This window comes from Penaeus vannamei, chromosome 5, assembly GCF_042767895.1.
Source record: "Penaeus vannamei isolate JL-2024 chromosome 5, ASM4276789v1, whole genome shotgun sequence".
NCBI classification, from domain to species: domain Eukaryota; kingdom Metazoa; phylum Arthropoda; class Malacostraca; order Decapoda; family Penaeidae; genus Penaeus; species Penaeus vannamei.
This window is the reverse complement of record NC_091553.1, coordinates 757,742-770,241: the sequence shown is the minus strand read 5'-3', so window position 1 is coordinate 770,241 and position 12,500 is coordinate 757,742. Positions and strand designations below refer to the sequence as shown.

At 36.0% G+C, this 12,500-nt stretch overlaps 2 protein-coding genes across 2 annotated transcripts in view; one reads left to right on the top strand and one right to left on the bottom strand.

Annotated features, from left to right (window-relative positions):
* LOC113809329 (protein MMS22-like) overlaps positions 1 to 12,307 on the top strand; it is a 12,854-nt gene extending 547 nt beyond the window's left edge. The window contains exons 2-22 of the mRNA XM_027360890.2: positions 769 to 919; positions 1,312 to 1,543; positions 2,122 to 2,389; positions 2,535 to 2,804; positions 3,182 to 3,295; positions 3,498 to 3,746; positions 4,024 to 4,262; positions 4,518 to 4,621; positions 5,126 to 5,286; positions 5,803 to 6,005; positions 6,172 to 6,266; positions 6,393 to 6,515; positions 7,340 to 7,559; positions 7,802 to 8,075; positions 8,703 to 8,873; positions 9,342 to 9,464; positions 9,795 to 9,935; positions 10,403 to 10,525; positions 10,902 to 11,089; positions 11,394 to 11,585; positions 12,095 to 12,307. Coding sequence (XP_027216691.2) covers positions 775 to 919; positions 1,312 to 1,543; positions 2,122 to 2,389; positions 2,535 to 2,804; positions 3,182 to 3,295; positions 3,498 to 3,746; positions 4,024 to 4,262; positions 4,518 to 4,621; positions 5,126 to 5,286; positions 5,803 to 6,005; positions 6,172 to 6,266; positions 6,393 to 6,515; positions 7,340 to 7,559; positions 7,802 to 8,075; positions 8,703 to 8,873; positions 9,342 to 9,464; positions 9,795 to 9,935; positions 10,403 to 10,525; positions 10,902 to 11,089; positions 11,394 to 11,585; positions 12,095 to 12,161 — 3,702 coding nt within the window. The 5' untranslated portion in view covers positions 769 to 774 and the 3' untranslated portion in view covers positions 12,162 to 12,307. The remainder of the gene's footprint in view (positions 1 to 768; positions 920 to 1,311; positions 1,544 to 2,121; positions 2,390 to 2,534; positions 2,805 to 3,181; positions 3,296 to 3,497; positions 3,747 to 4,023; positions 4,263 to 4,517; positions 4,622 to 5,125; positions 5,287 to 5,802; positions 6,006 to 6,171; positions 6,267 to 6,392; positions 6,516 to 7,339; positions 7,560 to 7,801; positions 8,076 to 8,702; positions 8,874 to 9,341; positions 9,465 to 9,794; positions 9,936 to 10,402; positions 10,526 to 10,901; positions 11,090 to 11,393; positions 11,586 to 12,094) is intronic.
* The window catches only part of LOC113809330 (uncharacterized), an 8,489-nt gene continuing 8,279 nt past the window's right edge, over positions 12,291 to 12,500 (bottom strand). Inside the window, exon 2 of the mRNA XM_027360891.2 lies at positions 12,291 to 12,500. This exon is cut by the window's right edge and continues 2,312 nt beyond it. The gene's annotated coding sequence lies outside the window, so the exon portion shown is untranslated.

Below are 12,500 nucleotides of genomic sequence, written 5' to 3'. Positions count from 1 at the left end.
TCTGCAGTGCCATAATTTTCATGGAACTTTAATGGATGATCTTAATGAAGATGAAAAATGATATGTAATTTAGTTAATATTCCTAAACACACATGCAGTGACTTCCTGTGGAACTTATTTCTCAGAATAATAAGGTCTATTATCCATGTCCACTTCAAACTTCCTACAATCCGGTAGGCCTAATGATAGAAGTTCAGCGTCAAACACCTACCTGTCCCTTCCACACTTCATGCTCTGGCAAAGACCAACAAAACTCTAAAGATGTAGGATAGGACTCTGATTGGTTGCGTATTTACTGATACATTATGAAAGTTTAAAGGCTCTTATCTTGCTGGAATGTATGCTGTGGGGGTTGTTTGCCATTGTCAGAGTGTCGAAGGATGCAGAGACCACACTCCAGGTAGTGGCAGATGTGAGGCTGTAGTAGTAATTATTGCCAAATGTTATTCTGTAGAATGTTGAAAATCATGACATCATTTTGAAATGGAGATAGGGGTAGTAAGACTTCATTTGTTAATTCTCTACTTTGTGTTGATATCCTTGATATTATTTGCATGCCTTTCATATCACAGGACAAATATATATCCAAGTGACACTAGAATATATTTATGCAATACACAAAGCACTAAACTCCAACTATGAAACACAAAAAAACTAAGTTACCAATATACAGAAGCAATCATCATTCAGCACTATACACCAATACACATAGAATTACTACAAATTATCATTTACATTTATATTCAGGTTTGTAATATTTTCTTTTAGGATAAGATGTCTGGCACTGCAGTGTCGATGACTCCTCCCTTGACGCCTCCCGTAGAAGGCACAGGGGAGGAGGTGATGGATTCCGACAGCTTGGACTACATGGACTTCTTCATCAATGACATGGAATTGTCGCCCGTAAAGGAAGAGAAAGGTAGTGAAATGTTTGTTTACTTTCTATATATCATTGTGTAGTGAGTTATGTGTAATGATTATAGCCTTTATAGCTATATTTATTTATGATGAGTGGTAAGGGAATGCCTCTATATTGTTTTGAATTTTATGTCTTACCAAGTTGTCCTTCGTAGGCTTAATTGCAACGCAATATGTAGATTGTAATGCAATATGTAGATCTGTTTCTTTATTTATTTATATTACTTTACTGAATACAATGGGACCGCTTGATTAAAGGAATGACTAGTGATTGTTCTGATTAATGAGCTGACTGTAATATAACTTTGGATAAATATTTGTTTAGATCAGTGTATTTTCAAGTATACATATTCTTTATTTATGTTTTTAATCGGACTTCTTATCCTGTTACAGCTACAGTTAGTGTGTTGAACGAAGGCCCGGTATTGTTTTCATGTTCGGGAGAAGTCCGCTGGTCCGACAGCTTTGATGACACATCTTGCATAGGTCGCAGATGCCTTGCCAACCTCCTGCAGTTCAAGAATCCATGTTCTGATGCACTTTTAGCTCCAGAGATTGTATTTCATCTTCCTTGCACAGCTGACAATTTGCACTACAGATTGGACCATTTTTTCTTAGCAACTCGGTAAGGAAGTGAATAAGTAATGAATAAAAAAGTATATATAGTGTCATATTTATTGACTTTTAGTTTTGACTGGAATCATTTTAGGTAAGACTATGCCATGATAGAGAAAAACTAATGTAATTGTCTCGAGGAACATAGAAAACATTGTTAGGTCTATACTTGTCTGTTTTATGTAAAGGTAAGCCCTTAAGTGCTTATCAAGCAGCGCTTCAACAGTGATTAACAAACCTCTACTCTAGGTCTCCCAGGAAATTTATTGTGTGATAAGGAACTTGTGAAAGCTATAGCAAAATGCGGAGGTTTGTTAGCCTTTGCTAAATTGTTAAGCATGTAGGCCACAGTATTGCTTTGATGCATTCCAAGTGCAAATAGTCTGTGTACAATATATATCTTTTATGTAAACTTGACATAGCTTATAAAGTCTTAATTCCTTGAAGAGAAGCCATGAGTTAATCTAGTATGAAAGTTAAAGGTAAACATTTCTTACATACAGTAAATTAGTTAATATATTATATGTCTTAATAATTGATATGATTATTTTTTGGATAAGTTTGATGTGTATTTTTTTCATATTTCAGACAAGGAGTTACAGAGCTTGAGAGGGGTGCTCAGTCTAGCCTGTGTGTAAGCCAAAGCTGCTATGATATACAGTACCCAAAGATACGCAAAGATATAACTACGTTCTTCAACAGCTTAGTGTCTTACGTGTATAGCCAGAGTGGGGATGAACACAGAGAATTTCTGTTGCAAGTTGTGACGGAGGTGTTGGAAACTCTCCTGTTTTTGGGTCCATTACATGAATTGCCAGAGCATGTAACATCTGCCAGCTCGCCACAAGGCAATAAGGTGTGTGAATTTACTCTTCATGTGATATGAAAGATATATTTGTGGTACTTAAAAGAATACAGTCTATATAAGAAGGAATGTAGTATGGGAAGGAAATGCTGTCAAAGTTGTCACACTGTATTAACAATATCTTCCTGTTTATTAGTGCCCCTCTGCAGCCTACCACTTGCTTCACCTCCATTTGGATATTCGATGGTGGAGTGTAGCACTTCTGCACCTGACTGAGGCCACTCTTGGGTCCCTTTCGGCAGTGACAGCACAACCCCATGCACCACAGATGTTAATCATGGAGCCATCTGGACCCCAAGGAATGAGTGGTAGTGTTGGGGATAATACTGAGCCATCGGTACTGGAGCAGTGCATTTCAATGGTTGTCTGGGATCTCGTAACAATCATGTGTCGCGAAGGATTAAAGGTCAGTGGGCAGAAATATGATTGTAATGATTATATTCTTCCTAGATTAAAATGATGGAGCATACAATTACATATCATTTCAGGCATAGATGATATAGTGTCTAAATTATTTTTATATTTTAAAGGATAGAAAGTTTTAGATTCATAGATATGAAAATAGTATGGCTTGTAGCTGCTTAGCTGTTGAACATTCGTATTTGATGAGAAAATGTGTATCCTAACAATCTGCAAAAACATATGCAGTAAAAGAGGGAACACCATTTGTAGTAATTCTATCTTTTATTGGCCTAAAATTTCCTGTTACCAGTAAGTAATATAATTGATAAAGAGAAATAGCTTTCCTAATTTTTGCAGTGTTATAACCTGAACATATTTCAGAAAAGTGTGAGTGAACTGCACCTGGTGGCCGGGTTTTCATGTTCCTGTTCACTGGAACTCGGCATCATGATTCTCCATTATCTCGACCATAGGCATCGTTCGCTGGGAAGACAAGTGAGCATTTGTTTTGTCTTTGCTTTCTGCCTTTGTAGTGCAAATAGGTTGTTTGTATTGTTTTTATTTTTTGTTGTTTTATTTTATTTTAATTTTCCTATCTTAAAATTAGTATTAAACTATATCTGAAATTGTACATCACATATTTGATAAGTATCTGATGTGCTGCCACTGATCTTGAATAAATCAACTTCATTTCCAGAGTCTTTGGGAACAGATAAAGCACAAACTCTTAGTCCTCCTGAAAATATACAATGAAAACTCGGTTCAGCGAACTTCACCTGGCACCACACTGAAGTCTCTGGAGCCTTCAGAACAGGCCTTTGGTGTGATTCAGTATCCGTCTCCTCTTGCCAAAGAAGTTAAGCTCCCTCATATATGGTGGATGTTCTTGAACTTCTCCAGGCTGTATGGATATGATGTGAATGGGAAGAAATTGGCTGATAAGTCTGTAAGTTTAAAAATATATTTTCATGAAGGATGTGTTGTCAATAAACTTCATAATAGAGGCCTCTTTCCTTAGGAATGGAGGTTTCCTTGATTCTCTGTTTGATTTGAAGGAATTTGACAGCAAAAAATTAATTTTATTACATGAGACTGTGTACTGTAATGATACAATGTTTTGGAAAATAGAAATAAGGGAGAAACTAAATCATACTAAATTGATATACATGATTTATTGCATCTGCAATTAGTCCCATTGCCACTTACACAGTTCCTCTTTTCAGAGTGAAATCAAGAGTGAAACTAAACTACTACGGACATTGATAAAATTATCTATGGAAGGGCAACAACCGACTGAAATTGAACTGCGTTTCTTCACTCGGTGCTGCCTCAGTCTCGGCCAGCTCTGGGGAGGGGAGAGGAGTAGCGAATGGGGTGCAGCACTGTGGGACTACTTTTCCAAACACCTTGATTCATCTTTCCTCTTGCCTGGTGCTGGGCTGGATGGGCTAGCCTGTGTGAGGTGTGTGTTTATGCTTCCCTGTGTATGGAATAAGTTAGCCATTGCTTGGGTGTTTTTATGAGGTTTGATTTGTCTTATATGATAGGTCGTTTGGAAGTTTTGTAGTTGTTTAAGCACTTGCTGACTGATTCCAATAACATGGTCAGTTGGAGAGAGATAGTATTGACATACTGAAAGCAGCAAGGTTTCAGAAGTGAGGAAACATTTGTCAGTTCTTCCCGGCTGTTCACTACAGATATCTTTATCTGTCCCCAGTAAAACAGCAAGTGGATGGATAGAACAGATCAAGTCATATGCCACAGACCCAACACATATGGGGAAGTCAGAGTCTTCATGGCAGATCTTTCTTCGTATCATTGGTGAGTATGTACACTAAGGTATAGCGTTTTATTACACACAATTATTGTTGTGTAGCTTGTTATCCTATGGCAGGACTGAGGACCATTTTTTCAAAATGCCCAGGATAAGACCATAAAAAAACATGTAATTATAAGACATACTAGGAACATTTTTGACAAGAACATACTTGCACATTTTTTTATTTGCTGCTGAGGGAGCATAAAAAAGTTATACAGGAATGAGCATATAAATTTAGAATTTAGAATGAGCTTTTTAGTAAACTATTCTTGATTGGAGCAGAGGAGCTCCTAGAATATTGAAAACTTAGTCAATAGTCCAATCAAAACATTGTGTTTAAAGCAGCCTTTGCACATGTGGACAAACCTAGTTTTGGTTAAAGAATTGTATTATGGTTTAAATGAATATTTGTTCATACATTTTTCAGTTTATGCTAGAGATAATTTTCTTGCCATACTCAGTGAGATGTTCCTCCCAATTTCATTTCACTCATAATTCTGTTACAGTGTCAGTGGTGAAGACCAGCACCTTGGAATGGAGACAAATGAGAGGAAGAATCTATTCCAAATTTCATGGGCGCAAAATGTCGGAGCTCTCGCCCATTGGTCTGCACAACTCCACTTCTCTCTTTCTGACCCTTGCGAGCACAACAGATATTGTTGACGTGGTAGGGAGCTGTGGATGTGTGTTATGTTATAGTTTGTTATGATTGCATGACAAAAAAGATACACAAAAAACAGTAAACCAAAATCTATATTAGAGAGATAAGATGACGATTTCAAAGTCAAACAGGTTTTCATGTTCAGTTCTGAAATCCAGGTGAGCTAAGCAAAATTTTGAAGCTTTTTTCCCCATGTAATAAACTTGGTTTTGGCTCTCATTTAAATAATTGCCATTCAAGTAAGATTATTGTTAGTGATACATGAAGGATTGCATATGTTTTAAATTATAATATTTACTGTGTGAGTTCTTAATCTTATTACAGCAGGATGAATTGTGTAATTTTGGCAAATATGTTATCTTTAAGGTTGCAGAGGCATATTTTCTTGTCTTTTGCCTTCTTGTGAAATGTGCATCTGTTGTAGGAACCAACAAGACAATAGATTTTTCTAGTGTGTACTATTACACAATATTACTTATGGCAGAATATTGTGATCCTCACCTCTACTTTCCCTCTCTCCAGAGTAATAAGCTAAGCGAACTTCTATCAATGGTCCCAGCATCAAGTCTCGGCAAGTCAAAAATTGTTTGGCGTGGATTCCTGGCTACCATCTTACTGCTACTTGGCGCTGGCTGTGATATCTCACCAGTTATAGGGAAATTAAAGCCAATCATTGCAAATGTGTTGCATGAACTTGGTACTACTAGGGATGCAATGCAACGAAGGTTAGTGAATTTCACGATTAAGTCCGTATGGTACACAGAAATAAGAATGTAGATTAAAGAGAGAAATTACCAGCGCTGTCTATTCTTCTCCTGTCATATCATTATCTTTGATATGTATTTTGTTTTCTTTGAGATTGATGCTAACAATTAATTTTATTTCCTCCAGGGATTTAGGCCAGCTGGTTGTCATATATGCAGATGGTCTCCAAGAAGTGTTTGAGCAGAGTCATGACCTAAGTCTGGCTCAGCATTCTCTCATTAGTAAGTTCACATATTGTAGATCTCAATGAGTTGATTAGATAATACCAAATGAAAAAAGGTCACAATTTAGTAGAGTAAACTTGATGCATGATAGATTACTTTATCTTAGTTTTCCCTACCTTTCAGGTGTGGGGCTCGGTGCAATCCTTCATCACTGCGGTGCTGTGGAGATGAAGGCTATTCTAAATGCCTTGGATGCTGCTCTCACCAAAGTTCTGGCAGTGTTGTCAAAGCCTCAGTATTTGGCCGGTAATTTGTTTTTTATGTTTGTATAACTTCTGCCATCCTTCAGAGATGACGTTAGAGAGGGTGGGAACTCCCCTGGAACTTCTCTGGGTTTATTTATTTACCCAGGTCACACCATGTCCTTTGTAATTTTTGTTTATCAATTGTGTCACATCATTTCGCATAGATGACTCTGGAAGTGCTTAGTCACCAAGGAGTCAGTTTGTAGTTCTACCTATATCACTTGTTTACCATTTTCCTTGATTATCAGATTTTTTTTTATTGTAATTAGTATTTTTATAGCATTGCAATACTCATAATGTCAAGCGGAATGACACCAGTATCAATATTAATAGCATTAGAAAAGTAATCCAAGAATTCAGGGAATAGGGAAATCAAATGTCATGTAGAGCCTTAAAATGGACTCCTTGGTAGCTTAGCACTTTTGCAGCCATCTGCATGCAACAAAAACCTACAGTAGACAGTGCATAAGCCCATGATAGATGGGTTAAAATAACTTTTGAGTTGAATTAAAAGTGAACCTGTATCTTAACCCTTTACTGATGGACACGCCTATAGCCGTCATGACATAATGGAGTATGCAGTGTATACACTTCATGACCCCCCCGATCCCCGATAGCCAGTGAGTGGGTGGGCTGGCTGTACACAGAACAGGCCCACCCAGAAAGAATTGACTGTTACGTAATGATTACTTCACAGAAAAATCTGGCCCAATCATGGGAGGGTTAATTACTTGTGCTGTCTTAAAGGCAAAGTGATATGCGATTTCCAAGATACAGTTGTATTCTTAAATGAAATTTTACCCATTAATAAAAGTTTCCTTTCAGGTGGATTAGGGACCGATATTGTTGAAGTTGTCTGGAAGGAATTTGGAGTCTTCCTTAGAAATCACGCCACCACACTCACTCCACCGGCCGTTCTGGGCTCGGTGGCAGCCAAACTGACTCTCTGTATGTCGTATGATTTTAACTCTGCAACTTCAGGGCTTAAAGAGGCTGCTTCTGGACTCTTTTCATACTTTGTCACAAATGAAGCTGTAAGCACTACGTAAGTATGAAAAGCCATATTTTAGCTGCATTTGTGCAAGCTGTCTTTATGTTAATTTTTTTATGCATTTTTATTTTTATTATTTATGGATGTATTACAGCCTGGAAATTACATTAAGTTTTTTTCAAATGTGTCATTCAGACTAATTTTAGATCATACTGTCTCAAAAAACCTGTAGTGAGATTGTTGGTAAAATTGTTCCTTTCATCTTGAAATCTCAATTGTTTTATTTATCTACACAGCTGTAGTCTGCAATACATCACAAGTCTACTCGCAGAGCCAGGCAGCCTCACCCAAATAGACAAAGTTAACACAGGCTACGAAGGCCTTCTAGTATCAGGATGGTTAACAACCTTAGTGTCTATGGGGGACAGTGATGATGTAATATCACTCACTCCACTCATCATGACCTTGCCGGGTGTGGCATCCGTCATCAGCTGTTCTCCTCCCGCTTGTCCTTTTGCTGCTGCCAGACTTCTGGTGAAAGGTGTCAGCAAGAAGTTCAGTGAATCGCAGGTAAAAATTAGCTGTGAATCTTTTTTTTAGACATTTGCCTTGAACATAACTTTTTATGGAGATATCTCTGAAGTGTATAATTCTATAAATACAAGTTCATTACCCTTTAGTAATGTTGAAAATGACTAGATACATTCTTGTTAATATATGGAACAACTTGTATGTCATTTATTTTTCAGTGATAACAACAGGAATAGAATATATAGCTAGATCTAATGTATCAAATTTTGAACACTTTATAATGAAGAAATAACAAGAAATATAAGAAATTGAATTTCTGGGGGTAGAAAAACCAACAGTACACAATGCTCAAACTAGATTCATTCAGGTCTGAAGATGGAATCCAAAAGGATTTCCAAACTGTTGTCTCATTTATTCAATAAATCTAGTTTGTGCATCATGTTTTGTTCTACTATTGTATCATCACAGTAGAGTGTTTTCCCATTCATAATCTTAGGCAAATAAGGAATCAATAAAGACTTCATATTAATGATATTACTTTTTAAAGCATGAAGGATTGCATTTGTTTTTTATATGTTATGTTTTTAAATATGCATATGTTTCAAATCATAATCAAGTGAGGGTACAAAGACCTGAGCCTCAAACTTGCTTATCTTCCTTTACCAGAAATTCATGGATCGGATGGCCATCAGAGAACGGGCTCTTCAGTATTTTTCAGGTTTAGACAAACCTATTAGCGCTTTACTCAAGAAAACCCCCCTGCCAAATCACCTGCGAGATGTGCTGGAATTAATTGCAGATCTTTTCTTTTATGGACATTCGGTTATTTATATTAAGGTATGGAACTGGATCCATTGTAGTCTTATGTGGAATACTATAAAGTATATAGTCTTATGTGGAATGTTATAAAGCATATGTTTTTTATTAAAGAACATAGGTATTTTAATAATGATCAACAAGTTTTTTTTCCGTTCAAGCAACCTGAATTATTGTAATTGTTCTTCAATTATTTCAACTCTGAAGGCTCTAGCCATTAACAATCAGGTCTTGAAATTTTCTGTGAAACTTCCTACAGATATTTCTTCCTCCTTGTCATTTCTGGGAATGTTCTGATATATTTCTAACTCAGATTAGACGTGAATGTCATCCTAATTTCCGGAGTTGGTGACTTGATCAATGTGTAGAAATTATTTAATGCAATTTTCACACTAGATTATTATTAAAACATAATTCAATGTTCTCTTCATAGTACTTTAGTTTTTAGATTACACAGAAGTGTAAGGGTTATTCTTCTTTCTTTTGCAGTCGAGACCCACGTGTCCATTACCTGTACTTGTTAGTTCTGTTCTGTTGCCCACGACAATTTACAGCTGTGAGAAACCACTCAATGCATCGTTGTCTACTGCACTGGGCAGCACTATACCTAAAGTAAGATTTTTGGCATCCAGTTTGGATTGAAGCATTGGAAAGTGGTGATGAAAATCATTATGATGGTTGTCTATATTCTTAAATGCTTTAATTTCCTCTTGATTCATATCAAAGGTTATAGAAGAAAATTTAAATTTGCAAGATATATGAATTATGCTTTTTCATGAATATAAAGTAAAAATGTCCTTGTGCAAATATCAATTGTTTGTGATCATCTGGTTTTAGAAAATGTTATTAACTTTGGTTGGGTTTTATTACTGAGACTCCCCTGTTTGGGGTTCAGTTGGTTAAAGACAATAATTAAGTTATTTTTCTGTATGTCCATTTCAGATGGTGTGTGGTCTGGGATCGCTAGGCTTAGCTCAAGATCCTTACCTGGTGCGTTGTGTGAGGGATGTGTTCAATCATTACATGTATAGGTTCCCTGTGAAAACCACAAAAAATTATACGACAGTAACGCACCCTTTCATCGTAAGTATTATGGTTATTTTTGCTAATGTGTATGTTTAGGATAAACAGGCTATTGTAGTATAATGTTTTTTACTTTTTTTTCTTTTCCTTTCCTTTCCTTTTTTTTATCATTGTCATCAATCATCATCAGTCATTGTCATTATCATCATCACCATGATCATCATCATTATCATTAATATTAATATTATTATTATTATTATTATTATTATTATTATTATTATTATTATTATTATTATCATTATCATTATTATTATTATTATTATTATTATTATTATTATTATTATTATTAATTATTAATTATTAGCATGTATAGTAAATGAGTAATAAAGTCCAGATAATACAGTTTATACAGCATTTATTTTCATTGCATTGGCAAACATGCCTGAAGACTGATGACCTTCATTTGTTCATAATAGTCCTCCTCATCTATTTGAAATTTGATATACAAATGGTGTGTTTCCCTCCAGATGTGTCTCCATGACGCTGATGTAAGGGAGGAAGTCATCCAAGAATTACGTCAGGTCTTCCTGGAAGTCGTACGAGACAGTTACTTTGGGAAACGAGGCATCAGCAACCTTCATTTGCAGGTGGTATGTATTACTAGGTTATAATACTGCTCAGTGGGCTTAGGTGTCTGGTTTCAGTTTAGTGTTTGGGAGTTCAAGCTTCTCTGGGGCTGCAGGTGTTTAGGACCCTAATCATCCCTAACACATCGGGAATCAACAACCTGTAGAACCTGTAGGTCAAGGCTCATGTGCTCACATTATTATTATTATTTTATTGACGGTAATGTTAGCGTTTCAAATTTCTTACAGATAGTGCAGCTTTTGTTATACAATATATAATATTGATAGTAATAACCATCTCTCTCTGTAGAATGATTAGCTTAATTGTCACTCTGAACTAACTAGGCTCTGCTTTGCATTTACTGGGGACAAAAAAAGATAACATGTACGTTATTCTCAGGTCATATCATTAGTGCTAGAATTGATGTCCAGGAGTGCTATGGAATGGCAGGAGAGTGTGTGCACCTACCTCTTGTTCCCTCTCCTGGAGCTTCTCCTCAATCTTGAAGATCAAACCACTAAGAGAATTGCAACAGACCTCCTCCAGAAGCTGTTACAGGGAGCTCAGGAACAGAACGTTCCCTCACGGTATGTGTCCATCAGGCTTCCATGGTCAAAATGTTTTTTATTATTAATCATTAATCAAACTTTTCTGTGCTGGTGATCTGAAGTTCTCAATTTTCTATTTGGCCATTCAACTAAAATTAAGTGTCATATTAATACCATCAAACAGGTACAATGAGAAGGAAACATGGCTTTGCTGTTCTATACATGGAGGATGATCCTGGCAACAGTCACTTAGTATGACTCTTGGCTAAATTCATACCAGGTTGTACTCCTTCATTTTCTTTTCACACACAACAGTACATTTAATCAGGACTTAACCTTTCAGGAATGAACTAGTAAAGAGCATTCGACAGCTGGTTTTCCAACATGTTTCCTGGTCATCTAGTAGGCTCTTCCGCGTGTTGGGTGTAGTGGGAGTGCTACACAGACCACTCTTAGTGGATTCACTGCCTCACATTGCAAGAGCAGTCACAGCCACAGAAGAGAAACGAGGAACTGGACTAGATCACACACTTAGGTTTGTTCATATGATATTGTTGAACTTGTATACAGGATTTATGACTGGTAGTGTTGTTGCATATTTTATTTATATTTCCCCCTCCCCCCCAATTATTGTTGGTGGAATGTTTACTTTCACTTATCAAATGGTTTGGTTCTGGAGTGAAAATGTTCACAATTAGTTAATGCAATAATTCATACTTACTCATGAGATTGGGAGAAAAAGAAAAAATCAGTGGTGAATAGTAAACAAATTAAAGCAAAGAAGGAAAGAAAGGAAGTACAGGAAAAAGTGTTTTCCATATTTTAAAACCTCTTTTGCAACAAACAAATAGACCACAACAACTAATGTTGATTTCCCTTTTCTTTGAGCAAAGTTAATGATTTTTCAATATTAGATACATAACTGATATTTTGATTGTTACTCCATGATCATGTTCATTCTAAAAATGAGCTGTAGTTTCCATTGTGAAATTATGGTCATTCATAAGACCTGTATTTTATGTATTTTATGTGTTTTTTTTCCAGACAAGGCTATCAGTCTTTACTCAGCAGCTTGGGAGTGAATGAAGGAGATATACACAGCAGTTCATAATATTGAATGTTCTTATGTTGCAATAATGATTTTTTTTTAAATTCTTGTAAGAGTACAAATTTAATTCCTTTGAAGATCTATTGAGGTTAGCACAGAAATCATTGTATATTTTTTACATGAAACAAAATATATAACTAATCATTTTTTATTTAAATATCATTATCCTTTCCTACAAAAACCTTGTAGTACATCTAAATATCATATCCTAATTTCCAGGCAATCAATGACATGGTGCCTGCTCTATATAAACATTAACTAAAGTCTTTTACTCAACAGCAACAAAGGAGATTCCTAGTAGTATTACATAAAAAATTGAAATGTTGAATCACAGGGATGGGA